The sequence below is a fragment of the Excalfactoria chinensis genome, chromosome 13, assembly GCF_039878825.1.
Source record: "Excalfactoria chinensis isolate bCotChi1 chromosome 13, bCotChi1.hap2, whole genome shotgun sequence".
Taxonomy (NCBI): domain Eukaryota; kingdom Metazoa; phylum Chordata; class Aves; order Galliformes; family Phasianidae; genus Excalfactoria; species Excalfactoria chinensis.
Window position 1 is genome coordinate 15,447,181 of NC_092837.1, and position 24,387 is coordinate 15,471,567.

The 24,387-nt window shown below is 56.5% G+C and overlaps 2 protein-coding genes across 5 annotated transcripts in view; both read right to left on the reverse strand.

Moving 5' to 3' along the window:
• The window catches only part of LOC140258185 (protocadherin alpha-C2-like), a 79,168-nt gene extending 62,190 nt beyond the window's left edge, over nucleotides 1-16,978 (reverse strand). For 2 of the 4 annotated variants that reach the window (XM_072348252.1, XM_072348248.1), the window contains exon 1: nucleotides 234-2,966. In XM_072348252.1, the coding sequence (XP_072204353.1) occupies nucleotides 234-2,783 (2,550 nt within the window). In that variant the 5' untranslated portion in view covers nucleotides 2,784-2,966. Of the gene's footprint in view, nucleotides 1-233; nucleotides 2,967-7,162; nucleotides 9,908-14,273 lie in introns of those variants that run through there. The other 2 variants (XM_072348249.1, XM_072348245.1) reach the window with 2 other exon arrangements.
• Nucleotides 16,979-21,091: 4,113 nt separating this feature from the next.
• LOC140258187 (protocadherin alpha-2-like) lies at nucleotides 21,092-23,975 on the reverse strand. The gene has a single exon (XM_072348256.1). The coding sequence runs from the start codon at nucleotides 23,900-23,902 to the stop codon at nucleotides 21,092-21,094; it is 2,811 nt and encodes a 936-aa protein (XP_072204357.1). The 5' UTR covers nucleotides 23,903-23,975.
• Nucleotides 23,976-24,387: the final 412 nt, after the last annotated feature.

Genomic DNA, 24,387 nt, shown 5'->3' on the forward strand with positions numbered 1-24,387 from the left:
CTCAGCCCTTCAATGAGGTCTCAGACGGGATGGAGTCGAGCTCCACCCCTTCCGGGAGCACAGCTCCATCACTCTCACCTGTGCTCCCACAGCTGACCCCATACTTGCCTCAGCTGATTAATCAGAGGTTCAGGCTGTGATTACCAATCTCCCATACAAACGGCTAATGCAAGAAAACAACACAAGAACAGGGAAAAAAAAAAAAGAGCGGAAAGAAGACACAAAAAACTCACCGTGCCCGATGAATACGGAGACAGAGAGGGACCCTTCCCCAGAGAACCGTTCTCCGGCGCGGGGCCGGGCGGCGGCGGGCAGTTGGGGCTGAAGACCATCAGGTCGCTCTTGCCCGCGCCGTCCGTGGCCACGCACAGGCTCCGGCTCTGGCGCTGCGAGTACGACCAGCTGCCCACCTCGCTGGCGCACACCAGCGTCGCCGGCCCGGGCCCCGACAGCACGGCCGCCCGCGGCGCCCAGCGCCCGGCCCCGTACAGCACCACCGCCAGCACCAACAGGCTCGACACCGCGCAGATGGCCACCACCAGCCACACGTTCGTCGCCGCCGCCGCCGCCGTCCCCGCCGGGCCGCCCTCCGCCGGACGCGGCCCCGACCCCGCCGACCCCGCCGACCCCGCCCCCGTCCCCACCGCCGCCAGCGCCGCCTCGCCGCCCTCCACCAGCGACACGCTCAGCGTGGCCGTGGCCGAGCGCGGCGGCTCCCCGTGGTCCCGCACCACGATCAGCAGCCTCTGCCGCGGGCCGTCCGCCTCCTCCAGCGCCCGCGCCGTGCTCACCTCGCCGCTGTACAGCCCCACGCGGAACGGGCCCTCGCCCCGCGGCTCGCGCAGCTCGTAGCGCAGCCACGCGTTGTAGCCCGAGTCCGCGTCCACCGCGCGGATCTTCGCCACCACCTGCCCCGCCGGAGCGCCCCACGACGCCCGCGCCCACAGCGACCACGACGAGCCCGGAGAACTAGGGGAACCCGGAGAGCCCGACGAGCCCGACGGCAGCGACCCCGGCTCCGCCGCCTCGCCAGCTGCCCAGGGCCCCGGCCCGCCGCCCGCAGCAGGCAGCAGCGCCGGCGCGTTGTCGTTCTCGTCCACCACGAACAGCTGCACCGTGGCGTTGCCGCACAGCGGCGGCTCCCCCGCGTCCACCGCCCGCACCTCGAACTGCAGCACCTGCAGCTCCTCGTAGTCCAGCGGACGCAGCGCCCGCACGCGCCCGCTCTCCGCGTCCACCGACACGTAGCTCGACGCCGGACGCCAGCCCGAGCCCGAGCCCGCGCCCATCCCCGCGCCGCCCTCCGCCACCGAGTAGCTCACGCGCCCGTTGCCCGCCTCGTCCGGGTCCCGCGCCCACAGCCGCGCCAGCTCCGCGCCCGCCGCGTTGTTCTCCCGCGCCAGCACCGTGTACACGGCCTGCGAGAACGACGGCGCGTTGTCGTTCACGTCCGACACCGGCACCCGCAGCCCGCGCCTGGCGCGCAGCGGCGGCGCCCCGCCGTCCTCCGCCCGCACCTCCACCTCGTACTCCGACACCCGCTCCCGGTCCAGCGCCTCCCGCAGCACCAGCGAGTACGAGCCCGCGAACGTCGCCACCAGCCCGAACGGCGACGCCGGACGCACCGCGCAGCGCACCCGCCCGTTCGGACCCGAGTCCCGGTCCGACACGCTCAGCAGCGCCACCACCGTCCCCAGCGCCGCGTCCTCGGGCACCGGCACCGACAGCGACGTCACCCACACCTCGGGAGCGTTGTCGTTCACGTCCAGAACCTCCACCACCACCTTGCAGTGGCCGCTCAACGGTGGATTTCCCATATCCTGCGCATCCACTTGCATGCGATATACAGCAACATCCTCAAAATCTAATGAACCTCTTAAATGGATCTTTCCACTATTTTTTTCTACTTCAAAAACGTCTTTCGCATCAGGAGGAAAGAAGCTTGTTAGAGAATATGAGACGTTACCATTTGTTCCCACATCCAAATCTGTAGCGTTTACCCTTAGCACAAACGTGCCACGTTCCGTATTCTCTGGGAGCTGCACTTTATACACCGACTGGTTGAACTGCGGCGCGTTGTCATTCGCATCCAGCACCGAGATCACCAGCTGCACCGTGCCCGTCAGCGATGGCCTGCCACCGTCAGTCGCCGTCAGCACCAAGCGGTGCTCCGACACCGACTCGCGGTCCAGAGGTTTTGTGAGGACCAAGGACAGGGGCTCACCATCCTCCTCCACTTTCGGAAAATCCAGCGTGAAGTGCTCGGAGGAACTTAGTTTATAGGTGAGCTGCGCGTTTGAACCGATATCCGCATCCGACGCGCCCTCCAGTGGAAACCGAGTCCCAGACAACGATGATTCCGCGATGCTGATGTTTTTGGAGGCGGCGGGGAATCGCGGCGCATTGTCGTTGATGTCGGTGACCTCCACCTCCACGTGGAAGACGCGCAGCGGCCGGTCCAGCAGCACCTCCAGGCGCAGGGCGCACGGCGCGCTCTTCCCGCACAGCTCCTCCCGGTCCAGCCGCGAGCTCACCACCAGCGCCCCGCTCGCCCCGCTCACCTCCACGCTCGCCCGCCGGCCCCGCGACACCACGCGCAGCCGCCGCGCCTCCGCCTCGCCCGCCTCCAGGCCCAGGTCCTGCCACAGACGCCCCACCACCGTGCCGGCCTCGGCTTCCTCCGGCACCGAGTACCGCACCTGCCCGCCGCCCAGCGCCCAGGCCGCCTGCAGCACCAGCACCGCGGCCCCCCAGCTCCGCCGCGCTGCTCCCACGCCGACCATCGCCCTCACCGCCGCACCGCTCCTTCTCCACGCCCCGCACCTCCACACCTGCCCGCTCCGCTCCCTCTCCCCGCGCTCGCCCACACGATCCTTCCTCACGGGACGCGCCTCCTCCTCCCCGCCGCTCGCTCTCGCTCTGCCTTCTTTGCCATCAGCACCGGAAGGTCTTCCCCTCCCTTTCCCGGATCGCATCGCCCGTTCCTTAGCTCAGAGCGGCATCAAGTGGCTCGCTGTAGGAATTACTTCTCATGCTTCTCTACTTAACTGTGCTGGATTCAATCAGCCTTTATTTCTGTTTTCAGTTCCTTTGGTATCAATCTTTTTCCTCTTCTTTTCTGAAGATGCCTCCTCTGCATTTTTCAGTGCTCTCGTTGAGTAGAAGTGCAGATCAGTCAAAGTGCATCGAGTCACCAAATGATCTCTCACACTTCTTTGCAAGTTGAAATGGATGTTCCGTGGAATGCATTGAATTTACTTGTCGCCACTGGGTCAAAGTCTCCATTACTGGGATCAGTGCAGGCCTTCTTAACATTCTTCATGTATAATTGATTTTTCTCTGGATGCTCCATTCAAGTGTCTTTCTTGACATTTCTTCCAGCAAACCAGACTGAACTGTCTCTTGTGCCAAACACACTGGGAAGTGGAGATTCCCGAAGTCTTGGTAGAAGTTTCAGAAGGATGGAGCACACAGAGGTAAGTGGGAAACAGATCCTCTTCTTCCACTTGTGGTCACAGAATTACAGTATCACACAGTTGTAGGGATTGTAAGCAACCTCCAGTCATCACTGAGTCCATACCTAATGCTAAAGCTTGTCCTGAATCCAGAGAGGGAGAATCCATGGACTCTCTGGGTAGCTGTCAGCATGGCAATAAAATATTTTATCCTTATGCTTGAATGGAACTTCCTCATGCTCCTCTTTCCAACACTGCCACTTGTTCCATTGTTGTTCTCCAATGAAAACAGTCCACTCCATCGACATGACTGATGCACTTCAAGTGTTTACGAACAGTTATGAAATACCCCTCAGCCTTCTCTTCTCTACACTGAACAGACCCAGCTCTCCCAACCTTTCTTTGTGCAGTTGATGCTCCTGGCCCTTAATTTGTCTCTCCTTGACAGACTCTTCCTGCAAGATCCCTTTTTTGAACTGGGGAGCCCAGAACTGGACACGGTGCTCCAGATGAAGAAGAGAACGATCACCTCTCTCAACGTGCTGGCCATGCTCCTACTAATACGACCCACTGTTCTGGATCCCGTTGGTCTTCTTGGCCACAAGGGCACACTGCTGGTTCATGGCCAACCTGTTGGCCACTAGGACTGAGGTTGCAGAGCTCTGCAGAGCTTTTCTGTGACTGGTTGGACCTTCATCTGTATTGATGCATGGGATTATTCCCCCAGGTGCAAGATTCTGCACTTTCTCTTGTTGAATCTCATCAAGTAACTTGGATATTCGTTTCTTACAGCTCAAAAACAGAGAACACAATTCAGGGTCAAGGAACACATTGCAGCCTACAGTCCTCTTTGCTTTCATGCTTCAACTTGTCACCGTTTCATGTGGAAATCTGCCTCTGAAATACTGAAGACTGTCAGTCTTACATGGAACAGCAAAATGTCTGGTGTCCAGATCCATATTCCTTGACGCCAGCACCGCTTGGTTTATACCATCTGAGTTCACATTGAGAATTCAAACGTTGAGAACTCTACTAAACAGCACCAAAATATCCAGCTATCTATAGAACACATACACATTTAACATGAAAAACTTACCTGTAGCATGCTATAGTAATGCCTACTTGTTAAGAAAAAGTACATAATCACTCATTAAAGTGTAATATTTCTGATTCACATCTATCAGAATGGAAACAAAAGGGAGACCAAAAGGCTAATAACATTCACTGCATCACAACCTCAAATCACTAATGTAGAAAATCCAGATCCCAGACTCATGGCCAGCTGCTCAAAGGCGTGCAGTCTGACAGCAGTCAGAACTCAGCACTCTGTATCTCAGCTACTCTCACCAACATAGTTCCAATGTGAGAGGAAAAGAGTTAGACTCACAAAACAGAAGAGAAAAAGCTGAAAGATCCCACTGCACTTCAATTAAACATACGATTTGCCAACATCCTTAATATACAGAAGAACAGTTCTTCCCATCCCCAGAAGGAACAGGAGCAACGTGAAGACCACAGGGAAGCTCATAAAACTAGGTCAGAATCATCAACAGTGGAAAAAGCTCCTGTAGGAGAAACAACATCCCACACTCAAACACAAGTGAATAAAGGCACATATGGAAGATGACTTCACAAGCAGGAATGCAGCAAGTACAACAGCAAGTGAGGAAACAGAATCTGACTGCTCAGGGCACCAGAGAGGCTCATCACACCTCACAGATGGCATTGCTGTCAGCAGCCTCTTGGTGGAAGGCCTCCCCATGTATCCCTGAAGACAATACCTGCTGTGCTGCTCACCTTACTGGCTCTTCCTCTACATAACAAAAGGGGATGCCCAGGGAAAACAGCAGAGTCAACTCAAGCACATACTGCAAGGAAGAAGCACTGCCACAAGGAATGACACATAACCTCACACGTGAAGGTCTTACAGCTGAATTTCTGGAGGTTTTCAGAGGACTCGGGCCAGGCAGCACAGTGTACTTGGCCTCTTCTCCACAATCAATTCTTGCAATCTCTATCCCAGGCCACAGCAAACAGGCTTCCCAGTCAACCATCTCCAGCTCTTGACTGCTGATTCACCATATAATCTACCAAGCATCATCATTTTTCTCACACAAAACTCTTCACTGTTAAGGACTCCCAAGGTCAAACACCCACGCCATGCTTGGTGCTGCTCACATGATCACTATCACACACCTGCACACTGATCCACTCCACTGCCTGGAAACAGCTCTAAGCCCCACCCTGATCACAGCCCACAGATGGGCAGATCTTCACTTTCCCTCATCACTGACAGCACAAACAGCTGGGTAGCTGCAGAAGGGCACACTGTCTGCCAGGCTCTTCCCTGCAGCAGGTGCTGCACTCTGAATCCTCTGCATTTTCTAAGCAATCTCATGTGGAAATTACAAGAAGAATTACATGTGACTTCTTATAGATTGTAGCATTAGTACTGGCACAGCTGTGAGTAACATTCCCAATACTTGAGGGAAACACGCATCAGAAAGTACACAGCATTCTCCATCTCACATCCCATTACCAAACACATTTCCTACATCATGCAGGTACCAGAGCAACAGACTACAGCTGGTGGCAGGAATTGCTCACACCTTTGCAACAATATGTTTGTAAGGCACGCAGAAAGAATCACATTGTTTTTACCAGCAGACACAGCATATAGTATAATGTAATATAATATAATGCAATATAATATAATATGGCACCACAGCACATACTGAAACAGCACTGCAACATCCTCTATGGTTTCGTGCTTTAAATAATGTTTGCCTATCATGGAAAAATGGTTCTTTCATTATTTCTTATACCACACATTGTTCTTCCATAAGTCTTTGTTTCAAGTTGCTAATATCATACATGGAAATAGTACACAGAATATGGATTATGTTACCATTATCCTCTCTGGAAACTCCTTGTGGTGTTAAAGGATAGGAGTGTAATTCAGGGATTTCCATTCACGGTTGTACACAGAAGAATACAGACAGCTTCTATTCCATGCTACTGCCACCACCACCACTTTCCTTCCCCACTCCAGCACTGACTTTGCACCTCACTGAGCCATCCCATAAATCAGAGCAAGAAGTCTGATCACACCAAACAATGTCATATACAAAGTACCTGCCTGAACTTCTGCAGATAAACTAAACAAAAGAAAACTCCAATACAAAACAGAGAACATGAGAATGAACTTCCAGATCAACAACTGAGGCACTCAGGGATGGAAAACACAGTGGATGCAAATGTAAAATAAATGTCTTCACTGATTTATCACAATAGACCCACTAATGGAAACAGCAAAGAATGGATGTAAGTTGAAGTGGAACAGAATGCACTACTATTAGCCTAACCTATGTAAGAGTAAAAATAAGAGATGATGACTAAGACGCCGACGTTCTTGGACCAAAATAATAAGATATTCCAGCATTACAAATACAGAGAAAATTACAAAAAGAACAAGGGTGCAAGAAATATATATTCAAAAAAAGAGAATCAAAACCACCGACAGATACAGTTTGACAACAAAGTTCCACAGCAGAGGAATAGAGCTGTCAGAACTCCAAGCTCCTGCACAGAGGATGGAATGCAAAAAAAAAGGAGGAGAGAAAAAGAATAGACAACCGGAAGAAAACAAAAAAGAACATAAGAAAGGGAGGATGGAAGGAAAAGAGTGGCCCACGAGCAGCACTGACCGTGTCGAGCAGAGAGGTCGGCTCCTGCGGCGTGTCCTTCGGCGCGGGGCCGGGCGGCGGCGGGCAGTTGGGGCTGAAGACCATCAGGTCGCTCTTGCCCGCGCCGTCCGTGGCCACGCACAGGCTCCGGCTCTGGCGCTGCGAGTACGACCAGCTGCCCACCTCGCTGGCGCACACCAGCGTCGCCGGCCCGGGCCCCGACAGCACGGCCGCCCGCGGCGCCCAGCGCCCGGCCCCGTACAGCACCACCGCCAGCACCAACAGGCTCGACACCGCGCAGATGGCCACCACCAGCCACACGTTCGTCGCCGCCGCCGCCGCCGTCCCCGCCGGGCCGCCCTCCGCCGGACGCGGCCCCGACCCCGCCGACCCCGCCGACCCCGCCCCCGTCCCCACCGCCGCCAGCGCCGCCTCGCCGCCCTCCACCAGCGACACGCTCAGCGTGGCCGTGGCCGAGCGCGGCGGCTCCCCGTGGTCCCGCACCACGATCAGCAGCCTCTGCCGCGGGCCGTCCGCCTCCTCCAGCGCCCGCGCCGTGCTCACCTCGCCGCTGTACAGCCCCACGCGGAACGGGCCCTCGCCCCGCGGCTCGCGCAGCTCGTAGCGCAGCCACGCGTTGTAGCCCGAGTCCGCGTCCACCGCGCGGATCTTCGCCACCACCTGCCCCGCCGGAGCGCCCCACGACGCCCGCGCCCACAGCGACCACGACGAGCCCGGAGAACTAGGGGAACCCGGAGAGCCCGACGAGCCCGACGGCAGCGACCCCGGCTCCGCCGCCTCGCCAGCTGCCCAGGGCCCCGGCCCGCCGCCCGCAGCAGGCAGCAGCGCCGGCGCGTTGTCGTTCTCGTCCACCACGAACAGCTGCACCGTGGCGTTGCCGCACAGCGGCGGCTCCCCCGCGTCCACCGCCCGCACCTCGAACTGCAGCACCTGCAGCTCCTCGTAGTCCAGCGGACGCAGCGCCCGCACGCGCCCGCTCTCCGCGTCCACCGACACGTAGCTCGACGCCGGACGCCAGCCCGAGCCCGAGCCCGCGCCCATCCCCGCGCCGCCCTCCGCCACCGAGTAGCTCACGCGCCCGTTGCCCGCCTCGTCCGGGTCCCGCGCCCACAGCCGCGCCAGCTCCGCGCCCGCCGCGTTGTTCTCCCGCGCCAGCACCGTGTACACGGCCTGCGAGAACGACGGCGCGTTGTCGTTCACGTCCGACACCGGCACCCGCAGCCCGCGCCTGGCGCGCAGCGGCGGCGCCCCGCCGTCCTCCGCCCGCACCTCCACCTCGTACTCCGACACCCGCTCCCGGTCCAGCGCCTCCCGCAGCACCAGCGAGTACGAGCCCGCGAACGTCGCCACCAGCCCGAACGGCGACGCCGGACGCACCGCGCAGCGCACCCGCCCGTTCGGACCCGAGTCCCGGTCCGACACGCTCAGCAGCGCCACCACCGTCCCCAGCGCCGCGTCCTCGGGCACCGGCACCGACAGCGACGTCACCCACACCTCGGGAGCGTTGTCGTTCACGTCCTGCACCTCCAACTCCACGCTACAGTGGCCCGACAACGGGGGCGTCCCCTTATCTCTCGCCTCAATGCGAAAATCAAACACGCTGACTTCTTCGAAATCCAAGGGACCCGTCAGTCTGATCTCCCCCGTCTGTGGATGGACAGAAATCAAATCTTTCCCACTGACAGGAATAAAGTTGGTGGCACTGTAGGTCACTTCGCTATTAATTCCCTCGTCCGGGTCCATGGCTGACACCTGCGCAATCAGTGTCCCTTCCACCGCGTCCTCAGGCAGCTGCACTTTATACACCGACTGGTTGAACTGCGGCGCGTTGTCATTCGCATCCAGCACCGAGATCACCAGCTGCACCGTGCCCGTCAGCGACGGCCTGCCACCGTCTGTCGCCATCAGCAGCAAGCGATGCTCCGACATCGACTCGCGGTCCAGTGGTCTCGTCAATACAAGATCAGGTATAGTATTCCGATCATTTGTTCTTTGTAATTCCAGACGAAAGTGCTCGGAGGGGCTCAGTGAATAGGAGAGCTGCGCGTTCGAACCGATATCCGCATCCGACGCGCCCTCCAGAGGAAACCGAGAACCAGGCAGCGATGACTCCGCGATGCTGATGTTTTTGGAGGCGGCGGGGAATCGCGGCGCATTGTCGTTGATGTCGGTGACCTCCACCTCCACGTGGAAGACGCGCAGCGGCCGGTCCAGCAGCACCTCCAGGCGCAGGGCGCACGGCGCGCTCTTCCCGCACAGCTCCTCCCGGTCCAGCCGCGAGCTCACCACCAGCGCCCCGCTCGCCCCGCTCACCTCCACGCTCGCCCGCCGGCCCCGCGACACCACGCGCAGCCGCCGCGCCTCCGCCTCGCCCGCCTCCAGGCCCAGGTCCTGCCACAGACGCCCCACCACCGTGCCGGCCTCGGCTTCCTCCGGCACCGAGTACCGCACCTGCCCGCCGCCCAGCGCCCAGGCCGCCTGCAGCACCAGCACCGCGGCCCCCCAGCTCCGCCGCGCTGCTCCCACGCCGACCATCGCCCTCACCGCCGCACCGCTCCTTCTCCACGCCCCGCACCTCCACACCTGCCCGCTCCGCTCCCTCTCCCCGCGCTCGCCCACACGATCCTTCCTCACGGGACGCGCCTCCTCCTCCCCGCCGCTCGCTCTCGCTCTGCCTTCTTTGCCATCAGCACCGGAAGGTCTTCCCCTCCCTTTCCCGGATCGCATCGCCCGTTCCTTAGCTCAGAGCGGCATCATGTGGCTCGCTGTAGGAATTACTTCTCGTGCTTCTCTACTTACTGTGCTGGATTCAATCAGTCTTTATTTCTGTTTTCAATTCCTTGTGTATCAATCTTTTTCCTCTTCTTTTCTGAAGATGCCTCCTCTGCATTTTTCAGTGCTCTCGTTGAGTAGAAGTGCAGATCAGTCAAAGTGCATCGAGTCACCAAATGATCTCTCACACTTCTTTGCAAGTTGAAACAGGTGTTCCGTTGAATACATTGAATCTCTGCTAGCATCCCTGTGCTTTAATCGTTGTGTTTCTCAAAACGTTCTGTATTTACATGCTCTGCTTTATATTTCCTACAGCAAAAGAAAACTAAACGCCCATTTTAGCAAAACATCTTGAAGATGGGATTTACAGGCTGTTGTTGCTTGTCTTGCAAGGACTGAGCTGGGATTGAAAGGAGAGACCCAGATCTTCTTTTCTGTTCACGGTCACTGCCCGGTACTTTCTTCTGTTTTCTGCCCGGTCAGATCTCACACGGCAAGCTCAAAACACAAAAAGGAGCTGTTCTTTTTCCTGTGTCTTTGTGCCTTTCTCCTGCTGTTTGTACCTGAGGTATGGTTCACCATTAATGGCAGTTATTGCCCCGAAGGAGCATCCAGACAGAGTCTGCTCTCACAAATCCTTCCATGCCGAAGGGAAAGTTCTGACACTGAAGATGGAGTGTGGTCGTTCAATGCTGCGATGCAGGGAAAACAGCAATCAAGAACTGGGGCTTCCATTATCCCATTTCTAGCAAATTCAGAAGGTACCAGAACTCACTTTGTTCTGCATTTCCATTCTTAGCACCAGTGGATCCACTGCAATCAAACACCTTTATGATCCCAAGCAGGTCCATTGAGACAAAAACGTATCCAGCCCAATGAAAAGTATTTTCTTGGCTTTTCCTGGAGCAGCTTCATCTGTTATCAAATAGAAGAATGCTTTGATGATGCTGTACACAGCACAGCGCAGAATAATTAATATGGGGACATTCGCTGATCTCTTCATTTCATGAACAAATGAGGTCGACGTGTACATTTTCCCCCCTTATTTTACAGGTTTGTACAGCAATGGGGTCTTGGGTAGAGATCGATGTCTTTACTAGTGCGTAGAAAGAGATCCTGGGCCTGACGTTTCATCCACAAAGCCACCTGGTGCACTCCATGTGAGTCAACACAAAGAAGTACTTAATGAAGGTACGTACATATTTCTTCTACTTACCCACCTTCTAAGTTCATTTACTTACCTGGAATAACTAGAACTGATTCTTCTTTGTGCCACATTCATAGGGATGAGAACATGATGCCATGCTCATCAAGAAGTGCACTGTTTAATTTCAAGTACCTTAGAGCTCTGCTAACATCTACATTAAGCTTGTTCCAAAAAACAGCACGACATTTTAGTTGGAATAAAAAGCTGCTAGAGAGAAAGCAAGCATTGTAGCCAAGGGTACGGAACATGGAGTCCCTTCTTTTGTGTTCCAATACAGCCTCTGATGGTTGTGAAATCGCTGGACACACGCTGCTTCTAGATGACAGTACACACTTTGGACACAAGTAACACTAGGAGATGCTCAACAGCTGCTTGTCCATAAAAAGTAACAGCCTCATGGTACGGAGAATTGGTTTAGAAGGTATGTTTTCAAGGAATAATGGAAGAAAATAATCAGCTTTAGCCAAGGTATATCAATTGTCAAATGCACAGTGCTCCCATTTGCTTTTCTGTGAAAAGGGAAGCCAGACAGTGACCTCTAAACTAAGGAGGGTTCACCTCCATGAGAACCTCAGCCAAGCAGAGTGTAAAACATTTCCCCTACACTCATGGCATAAAGGCCAAATATCTGCAATTTATATCCGCAAACTCAGCAGCCAACATCCCATCCACCGCCATCAAAACATTTTCAAGTCAAAGAACAAACATGACCAAGTGGAACTTTGTAATGAGAGGAGGATAGAAATCCAAAGAATCCTGTTCTGCATCACTCAGACTCCTGGGTTTGGCAATATATTGCAAATACAGAGAGCACACACTTCATACTCATTCCCCACCCCCAAGAACAATACAAACACAGGGAAGAAGTCAGGTGCAATCTTCAATATTCAACAAAGCTCCTCTTTGAACGACAACATTCCACATTCAAAGAACAGCAAATGAGATGCATTTGGCAGATATCTCCAAAAACAGGAATGCCACAACAGTGGGGAATGGGAACGTGCAGTATTTGGCAGAACAGAGTCCTGTGGAAGTTCATCACATGTTATAGATGGATCTCCTATCAGCAGTCACTTGGTTAAAGACATCCCCATGCTCCATTGAAGAATATATCTGCTCTGGTACTCTTTGCTTAATAGGTCTTCTACATCAGGCAAGGGAACGCCCAGGGAAAACAGCAAATAAGCACTTCAAACACATGCAGTAGGTACAATGAATAATATACAGCCTCTCACACAAGCACCTTACAGCTGAAGTTTCAGATGTTCAGAGAAGATCCAGGTCAAGCAGAGCTGTGAGCTTGGCCTCTTCTCTAGTTTTTCTAATGGCTCTCTCTATCCTGTGTTGTGGCAAATACGATCTCTACCTCAGACAGAGTTTTCCAGCTCTTACTCAATGACATGTTCCATCTTCAAGCAAGGACCTCTTTTCCCTCAGACAAGACTCTTCACTGCTAAGGACAACCAACACCAAACACTCAGGTCCTACTTGATGCCTGACACAGAATTACTGCCACAACACCTGGACACTGATCCATCCCACCAACTGGACCCACTTCTAAGTCTCACTCTCACCATAATCCAGGTCTGTGCAGATCCTCCCCTTCCCTCGCCACTGAGGCTAAGAACAGCTGGGTGGCTGCCAGGGTATTCCCAGCTGCAGGAACCACACTCTGAAGCTTTGTATTATCTCAGCAATCTCAGACAGAAGGGACCAAGTTCTACATCAGATTTGTTACGGATTCTGCTGTTAGTACTGCCACAGCTCTGAGCAACTTTCCCAGAATAAGAGGGGAACATTCACCTGAAAGCAGTTGCAACTCTACATCTTGCATCACATTTCCAACCTATTTCTTCTATTGGGCAGGTAGCAGAGGAAAGAACTCTCTGGTGGGAGGAACTGCTCGTCCTCTTGCCCCCCACCAGCACATCATGTGACACAAGGAAAGAAGAACACTGAAGTTATTAAATGGGGTCAACAAATTACAGAAGACTGGGAGGAATTAATGACTGATGCCAGATAAATGTTCACGACCTCAAAAGAAGCAGAGGCCATTTCCACACTATTTACTATCCCATGAACAGGAAGGCCTCCAGCTTCCATTTCTTGCAGCCTCCAGGTAACCCCATTCCCCACTCCAAACATGGATGCAGAAAACAAGCAAACGCCTCATACTCTTGACTTACAGCTTGCCTGGTGGTCTTCCCAATTATTTCTTTTACACTCAAGAAGAAACTCCACCCAAGGTCACCCCGCACAGAAGGAAATGGCCAAGCCCTATTCGGGGCCACCACCACATTCACCTGCACCAGAAGCCACAACTGCTTTTTCCACCCCGGGCCTGGCTCTGGCTTTCACAGATCCCTTCCAGCAATCAGAGGAGCAAATTCAACCACATCAGACAAACAGAGCCATATACATAGTGCCCGGCAGATGCCAGGCAGGCAACACTCAATGCTTTGCAATGCTCCCACAGATTCATACGGAAATATTATTCACAGCTTAAATGAGTTCTATCAAAAGAGCAAGGGAGTTGTTATGCTTCCTATGGACTATATTGATATATTTCCATGGTTGTTTCTTTTCTTTTCTCACTTGTATTTGATATAAACGACTTTAGGAAGGCACGGCTGCTGATACAAACAGTGAAAGAACATCAGAAGCCAGTACACATCCTGTCAATACCCCATATAAGAACACAAGTTTCCAGGTAGAACTATCAGATGCAAAATGTTAATAACTTGCAGCCTGAGAGCAGTCACAGGAGGAAATGTGGCACAGCATAAAACAAGGGCACTGGAAGAGCTAAAATCATGAAAATAGGCAATCCCAGACAGAACAGCCTCCCCAAAAAAGGCACAACCACACCTCTCCCAACGAGCATCTGGGCAAGAAGTATCTAGCAGAGCAATACAGCCATAATTAGCAACAGTGGGCACCAAATCTTCCAGTCCATAGAATACCCACCAAGGGACAAGACCCAGGGACAAAACGCAGTCAGTAAGACATAGATCTGGCATGGAGGAAGGGAAAAGCAAAAGAGAAACTGCAGAAGACAAAAGAAAAGGAAGAAAGGAAAAAAGGAAGAATGGAAAAACGGAAGGATAGAAGGAAGAGGTGAGCAGCACTGACCGTGTCGAGCAGAGAGGGCGTCTCCTGCGGCGTGTCCTTCGGCGCGGGGCCGGGCGGCGGCGGGCAGTTGGGGCTGAAGACCATCAGGTCGCTCTTGCCCGCGCCGTCCGTGGCCACGCACAGGCTCCGGCTCTGGCGCTGCGAGTACGACCAGCTGCCCACCTCGCTGGCGCACACCAGCGTCGCCGGCCCGGGCCCCGACAGCACGGCCGCCCGCGGCGCCCAGCGCCCGGCCCCGTACAGCACCACCGCCAGCACCAACAGGCTCGACACCGCGCAGATGGCCACCACCAGCCACACGTTCGTCGCCGCCGCCGTCCCCGCCGGGCCGCCCTCCGCCGGACGCGGCCCCGACCCCGCCGACCCCGCCGACCCCGCCGACCCCGCCCCCGTCCCCACCGCCGCCAGCGCCGCCTCGCCGCCCTCCACCAGCGACACGCTCAGCGTGGCCGTGGCCGAGCGCGGCGGCTCCCCGTGGTCCCGCACCACGATCAGCAGCCTCTGCCGCGGGCCGTCCGCCTCCTCCAGCGCCCGCGCCGTGCTCACCTCGCCGCTGTACAGCCCCACGCGGAACGGGCCCTCGCCCCGCGGCTCGCGCAGCTCGTAGCGCAGCCACGCGTTGTAGCCCGAGTCCGCGTCCACCGCGCGGATCTTCGCCACCACCTGCCCCGCCGGAGCGCCCCACGACGCCCGCGCCCACAGCGACCACGACGAGCCCGGAGAACTAGGGGAACCCGGAGAGCCCGACGAGCCCGACGGCAGCGACCCCGGCTCCGCCGCCTCGCCAGCTGCCCAGGGCCCCGGCCGGCCGCCCGCAGCAGGCAGCAGCGCCGGCGCGTTGTCGTTCTCGTCCACCACGAACAGCTGCACCGTGGCGTTGCCGCACAGCGGCGGCTCCCCCGCGTCCACCGCCCGCACCTCGAACTGCAGCACCTGCAGCTCCTCGTAGTCCAGCGGACGCAGCGCCCGCACGCGCCCGCTCTCCGCGTCCACCGACACGTAGCTCGACGCCGGACGCCAGCCCGAGCCCGAGCCCGCGCCCATCCCCGCGCCGCCCTCCGCCACCGAGTAGCTCACGCGCCCGTTGCCCGCCTCGTCCGGGTCCCGCGCCCACAGCCGCGCCAGCTCCGCGCCCGCCGCGTTGTTCTCCCGCGCCAGCACCGTGTACACGGCCTGCGAGAACGACGGCGCGTTGTCGTTCACGTCCGACACCGGCACCCGCAGCCCGCGCCTGGCGCGCAGCGGCGGCGCCCCGCCGTCCTCCGCCCGCACCTCCACCTCGTACTCCGACACCCGCTCCCGGTCCAGCGCCTCCCGCAGCACCAGCGAGTACGAGCCCGCGAACGTCGCCACCAGCCCGAACGGCGACGCCGGACGCACCGCGCAGCGCACCCGCCCGTTCGGACCCGAGTCCCGGTCCGACACGCTCAGCAGCGCCACCACCGTCCCCAGCGCCGCGTCCTCGGGCACCGGCACCGACAGCGACGTCACCCACACCTCGGGAGCGTTGTCGTTCACGTCCAGCACTTCCACCACCACCTTGCAGTGTCCTGATAGGGGAGGCGTCCCCTTATCTCTTGCTTCTATTTGCAATTCGCATAAACGGACGACTTCATAGTCGAGGAGTCCTCGGAGCCGGATCTCTCCCGTCCGCGGATCAATGCTGAATGAATCTCTCTGAGATGAAGGAACAATATTAACGATGCTGTAGGAAAACTCCTGATTAACTCCCTCGTCCGGGTCTGTGGCTGCCACTCGCACCACCAACGTCCCCTCCGCCGCGTCCTCAGGCAGCTGCACTTTATACACCGACTGGTTGAACTGCGGCGCGTTGTCGTTCGCATCCAGCACCGAGATCACCAGCTGCACCGTGCCCGTCAGCGATGGCCTGCCACCATCAGTCGCCGTCAGCACCAAGCGGTGCTCCGACACCGACTCGCGGTCTAGAGGTTTTGTGAGGACCAAGAACAAAGATTCCAGATTCTCCTCTCCCCGCTGCACATCCAGCGCGAAGTGCTCAGAGGGGCTCAGTGTATAGGAGAGCTGCGCGTTCGAACCGATATCTGCATCTGACGCGCCCTCCAGCGGGAAGCGTGAACCGGCTGGGGAGTTCTCGGAAACGCTGATGTTTTTTGTGGCTGCAGGGAATCGCGGCGCATTGTCGTTGATGTCGGTGACCTCCACCTCCACGTGGAAGACGCGCAGCGGCCGGTCCAGCAGCACCTCCAGGCGCAGGGCGCACGGCGCGCTCTTCCCGCACAGCTCCTCCCGGTCCAGCCGCGAGCTCACCACCAGCGCCCCGCTCGCCCCGCTCACCTCCACGCTCGCCCGCCGGCCCCGCGACACCACGCGCAGCCGCCGCGCCTCCGCCTCGCCCGCCTCCAGGCCCAGGTCCTGCCACAGACGCCCCACCACCGTGCCGGCCTCGGCTTCCTCCGGCACCGAGTACCGCACCTGCCCGCCGCCCAGCGCCCAGGCCGCCTGCAGCACCAGCACCGCGGCCCCCCAGCTCCGCCGCGCTGCTCCCACGCCGACCATCGCCCTCACCGCCGCACCGCTCCTTCTCCACGCCCCGCACCTCCACACCTGCCCGCTCCGCTCCCTCTCCCCGCGCTCGCCCACACGATCCTTCCTCACGGGACGCGCCTCCTCCTCCCCGCCGCTCGCTCTCGCTCTGCCTTCTTTGCCATCAGCACCGGAAGGTCTTCCCCTCCCTTTCCCCGATCGCACCGCCCGTTCCTTAGCTCAGAGCGGCATCATGTGGCTCGCTGTAGGAACTGCTCCTGCGCTTCTCTGTATCGCTCTGGATTCGCAGAATCAGGGAATCATAGAAATCTCAGGGCTGCAAAGGACAGCTGTACGTCATGTTGTCCAACTCCCCTGAGATGAACAGGAAAACCAACAGCTGGATGTTGCTGCTCAGGGTGTGATCCAGCCTCTCCTTCAAAGTCTCCATTGACAGGGGATCCATCACCGTGCTGCACTTACTGTTCCAGTGCCTCACCATCCTCACTGTAGATGTTCCACCCGTGATCATTTTTGTGGCCCTTCTCTGGACACACTGCAACACATCCATGTCTCTCCTGTACTCAGGACTCCACAGCTGGATGCATTATTCCAGGTCAGGCTTTACTACCACAGAGTAGAGGGCCAGGACCACCTCCCTCACTCTGCTGCCCACACTGCTTTCGATACAGCCCAAGATACAGTTGGCTTTCTGGGCTGCAAAGGCACAATGCTGGCTCACGTCCAGCTTGCCATCCCCGGGTCTTTCTTTGGCAGGTCTGTGCTCAATCCTTTCATCCCCCAGATTGTGTTGGTAATGGGAGTTGCCTCAACACAGATGCAAGATCTTCTCCTTAAATCTGTTGAAACTCATGAGATTCACCTGGGCTCACTGCTCAAGCCTGCCCTGGTTCCTCTGGATGGCATCTTATCCCTTTGATGTCACATGCCACAATTTTCTGTCATCAGCAAACTGAGGGTGCACCCAACCTCACTGTTCATGTCACTGATGAAGATGTTATAGTGTATCAGTCCCAGCACTGACTCCTCAGGGACACTATTTGTCACCAGTCTTCATCCAGACATGGAGCCATTGACCACCACTATCTGGACTTCATCCTGCAGCCAGTTCTTCATCCACTGAACAGTCAGTCCATCAAATCCATATCTTTCCAATTTGGACAGAAGAATGTTGTGGGGCACCATGTCAAAGGTCTTAATAAAGTCAAGATAAATGATATCCGCGGCTCTTCCCTTGTCCACTGATGCAGTGACACCATCACAGAAGCCCACTAGATCTGCTCCATGACCTCCTCTGGCACAGAGGGTCATTCTTTTCACCCTGTTTCAACAGGGTTGTGATGTTGCCTGTTTTCCCAGTTCCAGGGACTTCAACTGATTGCCGTGACTTTTCAGATACCATTGAGAGTGGGCTGGCAACTACATCAGATAGTTCCCTCAGGACTCGCTTCACTGGTACCATTCTCTGTTCCTTCTGCTTCAGATATTTAAAGATATATACATATAATTCTGGTCCGAGTACTTACCTGCAGCACTTCTCACTGTTGTAGTTTAGGGCATGTCTTTTTATTTACAGTGAGGTGCCAACTGATCTTTCCCACTTGTTTTTCATGTGAGATGGGTGCGCCATGAAAGGTACTGAATGTATTTGTTTGTTAGCTGTCTGAGGAACAGTGGTTGGTGTTCCACTCTTAGAAACCTTCAGATCTAATAGAGTTCTTTCTAACAACGCTCTCTATTCACATGGCCTTTTTTTACACTCTTATAGGAAAATTAACATCACTTTTAGCCTAAATACAGAGAAGCAGAGATTCACAGGGGATCACTCTATATCTACTGAGGGTGCACACAATCTGATTGTCAATTTAACTAGCGAAGACATTAAACAGCACTGGTCCCAGCAATGACCCCTGAGGGACACCACTCCTCACTGATCTCCATCCAGACAAGGAGCCATTAGACGCAACTCTCTGGTTCCATCTTGCAAACAGTTCCTCATCCACCAAAGGTGCACCCATCCAATGCACACCTTTCCTGTTTGGACAGAAGGATATTATGGGCTGCTGTGTCAAAGGCCTTTCTGACGTTCAGTTCAGCCAGCATAAAAAAAACACACAATGACAAACATTTTTTCCTCCTTCATGTTTGTACCTGAACTACATTGCTATGTCCTACAAATGGCAACACTCATCTCACTGAGAAAGCATACAGATACATCACGTTTCCTATCCCAAATCCTTCCACTCAGAGCACGGTGGAGTTTCAGACTCAGAAGATGAAGCGTGGTCCTCCTCTCCTGTGATACTTCTGAGTAGAGCAGCTCGAGACAAACAGCAGCAGTGACCTCTGGCAGCTACTGCACCAGCTGGCCACAGCTCTCCTTAACATATTCCCATCACACTCAGAATGTAGCAGAACATGTTTTGTTCTGCATTATTATTGTTTCCATCTATGGATTTTCTGCAATCTTACACCACAATCACCCAAACACATAGAGAAAAAAAGACATCGTGCCCAGTCAACAGGCATTTTGTTGACCTTTCCAGCCACAGGCAGATGGGTCTGCTATTATTAAAGACAAGAACGCTACAAGTACGATTGTACAAGGCACGATATTTTGCAGGTTCATTTAGCAAATGGAAAGAAGGGTCTGGATAGGGACCTACATCTTGACCAGCACATAAATCCTGGGACAGACCTTCTATCAACGAAGCCACAAAGCTCACTCTATGCAAATCCAGGAAGTAGTGTTTAAAGAGGGTGGATACGCTTTTCTTCTACTTACCCACTTGGTAAGCTCATCCACTTACCTGGAATATCTAGATCTACTCAGCCTTCATGCTGTATTCACAGATATTACAATAGAGTGCCACAGACAGCAGAAAGATCACTGCTTTATTTCAGGTATCGCAAAGATGTGCTCAGGCCTAAATTAAACTTGCTTCAAAAAATGTAGAAGGATGTTTTAATTGGAAAAAACATCAGCCAAAGAGAAAACAAGCCAAGGACACAGGACACAACGTCCCTTCTCCTGTATCTGTGTAGCTGTCTGACATCACCTCTACATTCACTGAGCAGAGAAGTTCTAGCAAGAGAAAAGATCCCATTCCATATCACTGAAACACAAGGCTTGTCAACATATGGAATACAGAGGGCATTTGTTCACAGCCCAAGCAATGAAACCACCACAGAGACTGCAGTGAAGTTCAGACAATCCAGCCAGAAATACCAATATTGGGAAAAACTCCTTTGAGCAACAAAACGCCATATTCTAACACAAGTGAATAAAGGTGCACATGGCAGATGTCTTTGGAAGCAGGAATGCCACAATGGCAACAAGGAGTGAGGAAACACAGAATTCAACTGTAGTGGGCCTAGAGAAGCCCATCACACTGCACAGATGGACCTGCTGTCAACAGTCACTGGGTTGATAGGCTCCCTGTGTCCCAACAAAGACAGGATCTGCTGTGATGCTCAAAGCTTATTAGAATCTCCCCTCTCTAGGGCAAGGGGATGCCCAGGGAAGACAGAAAAAGACACTTCAAAGAGATACAGTGAGGCAGTAGCGTGGAAGCATGAATAGCACAAATAGCACAAATCCTCTGATGTTAAGACCTGACAACTGACTTTCTGGAGCTCTGGGGGGGATCCAGGCCAAGCAGCTCTATGAGTTCTGTCTATTTTCCAGTTTTTCTACTGGCAACCCATAACCCATCCCTTGTCACATAGGATCTCCAGCTCAGCTTGCATTTTCCAACTCCTGTTCAGTGACTCCCACCCTCTTCTACTTAGCAGCACCATTTCCTTCAGACAAGATCGTAAAGAACAACCAAGACTAAAATCATATGGCCTTAAAAGACAGTTATGAGCATTTCAATGCCACGTACTGTATTTCAAGATAAGGAAAGCTCCTGTTTCTTAAAGTCTCCACCCAACACCTACTCCCCACTCCCAACAAGGACTCAGTAAACAATAAATATCTCACGTTTGAGTTCTTTGACAAGCTCTGAACTCTTCTCAATGATGATGTGCTCCCTGAAGGACAGGGATTACATACAAAGTCAACATTCATCGGAGAAAAAGCCCCAGCTTTACCGTGTGCTGCCACCACATTCACCACCAAATGTCAAAATGCATTTCCCACCACGAAGGTGACTCTGATGGCCTCAATACCCCCCTACAGCCAACAGCACTAAAACTGACAAAACCCGACCAACAGAGCAATACACAGAGAACATGGCAGAATATATACAGACATACTTGGTGATTTATAACGAATGCAAAAATTCTTATCAAAGTACACACAGGAGAACGAAGGTACTTATACTATTAAACATGGAATCATAGCAAGAAGAAAGGAAGGGATAAACGGCACTGACCGTGTCGAGCAGAGAGGGCGTCTCCTGCGGCGTGTCCTTCGGCGCGGGGCCGGGCGGCGGCGGGCAGTTGGGGCTGAAGACCATCAGGTCGCTCTTGCCCGCGCCGTCCGTGGCCACGCACAGGCTCCGGCTCTGGCGCTGCGAGTACGACCAGCTGCCCACCTCGCTGGCGCACACCAGCGTCGCCGGCCCGGGCCCCGACAGCACGGCCGCCCGCGGCGCCCAGCGCCCGGCCCCGTACAGCACCACCGCCAGCACCAACAGGCTCGACACCGCGCAGATGGCCACCACCAGCCACACGTTCGTCGCCGCCGCCGCCGCCGTCCCCGCCGGGCCGCCCTCCGCCGGACGCGGCCCCGACCCCGCCGACCCCGCCGACCCCGCCCCCGTCCCCACCGCCGCCAGCGCCGCCTCGCCGCCCTCCACCAGCGACACGCTCAGCGTGGCCGTGGCCGAGCGCGGCGGCTCCCCGTGGTCCCGCACCACGATCAGCAGCCTCTGCCGCGGGCCGTCCGCCTCCTCCAGCGCCCGCGCCGTGCTCACCTCGCCGCTGTACAGCCCCACGCGGAACGGGCCCTCGCCCCGCGGCTCGCGCAGCTCGTAGCGCAGCCACGCGTTGTAGCCCGAGTCCGCGTCCACCGCGCGGATCTTCGCCACCACCTGCCCCGCCGGAGCGCCCCACGACGCCCGCGCCCACAGCGACCACGACGAGCCCGGAGAACTAGGGGAACCCGGAGAGCCCGACGAGCCCGACGGCAGCGACCCCGGCTCCGCCGCCTCGCCAGCTGCCCAGGGCCCCGGCCCGCCGCCCGCAGCAGGCAGCAGCGCCGGCGCGTTGTCGTTCTCGTCCACCACGAACAGCTGCACCGTGGCGTTGCCGCACAGCGGCGGCTCCCCCGCGTCCACCGCCCGCACCTCGAACTGCAGCACCTGCAGCTCCTCGTAGTCCAGCGGACGCAGCGCCCGCACGCGCCCGCTCTCCGCGTCCACCGACACGTAGCTCGACGCCGGACGCCAGCCCGAGCCCGCGCCCATCCCCGCGCCGCCCTCCGCCACCGAGTAGCTCACGCGCCCGTTGCCCGCCTCGTCCGGGTCCCGCGCCCACAGCCGCGCCAGCTCCGCGCCCGCCGCGTTGTTCTCCCGCGCCAGCACCGTGTACACGGCCTGCGAGAACGACGGCGCGTTGTCGTTCACGTCCGACACCGGCACCCGCAGCCCGCGCCTGGCGCGCAGCGGCGGCGCCCCGCCGTCCTCCGCCCGCACCTCCACCTCGTACTCCGACACCCGCTCCCGGTCCAGCGCCTCCCGCAGCACCAGCGAGTACGAGCCCGCGAACGTCGCCACCAGCCCGAACGGCGACGCCGGACGCACCGCGCAGCGCACCCGCCCGTTCGGACCCGAGTCCCGGTCCGACACGCTCAGCAGCGCCACCACCGTCCCCAGCGCCGCGTCCTCGGGCACCGGCACCGACAGCGACGTCACCCACACCTCGGGAGCGTTGTCGTTCACGTCCTGCACCTCCAGCAACAGTTTGCAGTGTCCGGACAGTGAAGGAATGCCGTTATCTCTCGCCTCAATGCGAAAATCAAACACGCTGACTTCTTCGAAATCCAAGGGACCCGTCAGTCTGATCTCCCCCGTCTGTGGATGGACAGAAATCAAATCTTTTCCACTGACTGGAATAAAGTTGGTAGCACTGTAGGTCACTTGGCTATTAATTCCCTCGTCTGGGTCTGTGGCTGCCACTCGCGCCACCAGCGTCCCCTTCTCCGCGTTCTCCGGCAACTGCACTTTATACACCGACTGGTTGAACTGCGGCGCGTTGTCGTTCGCATCCAGCACCGAGATCACCAGCTGCACCGTGCCCGTCAGCGATGGCCTGCCACCGTCAGTGGCCGTCAGCACCAAGCGGTGCTCCGACACCGACTCGCGGTCCAGAGGTCTCGTCAGCACAAGATCAGGTATTATATCTCTATCATCCGCTTTTTCTGTTTCCAGACGAAAGTACTCGGAGGGGCTCAGTGTGTAGGAGAGCTGCGCGTTCGAACCGATATCTGCATCAGACGCGCCCTCCAGTGGAAAACGCGTTCCAGGCATCGTATTGAATTCTACGATGCTGATGTTTTTGGAGGCTGCAGGGAATCGCGGCGCATTGTCGTTGATGTCGGTGACCTCCACCTCCACGTGGAAGACGCGCAGCGGCCGGTCCAGCAGCACCTCCAGGCGCAGGGCGCACGGCGCGCTCTTCCCGCACAGCTCCTCCCGGTCCAGCCGCGAGCTCACCACCAGCGCCCCGCTCGCCCCGCTCACCTCCACGCTCGCCCGCCGGCCCCGCGACACCACGCGCAGCCGCCGCGCCTCCGCCTCGCCCGCCTCCAGGCCCAGGTCCTGCCACAGACGCCCCACCACCGTGCCGGCCTCGGCTTCCTCCGGCACCGAGTACCGCACCTGCCCGCCGCCCAGCGCCCAGGCCGCCTGCAGCACCAGCACCGCGGCCCCCCAGCTCCGCCGCGCTGCTCCCACGCCGACCATCGCCCTCACCGCCGCACCGCTCCTTCTCCACGCCCCGCACCTCCACACCTGCCCGCTCCGCTCCCTCTCCCCGCGCTCGCCCACACGATCCTTCCTCACGGGACGCGCCTCCTCCTCCCCGCCGCTCGCTCTCGCTCTGCCTTCTTTGCCATCAGCACCGGAAGGTCTTCCCCTCCCTTTCCCCGATCGCATCGCCCGTTCCTTAGCTCAGAGCGGCATCATGTGGCTCGCTGTAGGAACTGCTCCTGCGCTCCTCTGCGTCGGGCTCTCTTTGTCTTTGCCATTCTCTATTTCTCGTTGCTTGCCATTCACTTTTGTTTTGCCTGTATTGTTGCTTTTCTTTTTTTCCCTCTGATTCCTTATCGGCATCTTGACGGTTCCTTCAGATGAGACCGGGCTGAGATTTTCCGCTTTCATGGATCTTTGCGTATTTCATTTGTATTTGTCATTTGTTGCAGTCATGTCTGTGTTTAGCAGACCATTCTCTGGCCCTTGCCATGGCTGATGAGCATATAAACCTCTAACTAAAAAACCAACACCTTCCCATGCAGTTCTTCTCTGCTCCCCTTTCCATTCACCTTCACCTGCACACTGGACAGGGGACAGCCAGCTATGGCAGACAGCAAGTTGCTTCCTCATCTCTGCAGCTCACACACACAAAACTCAGCCCTGGAGCA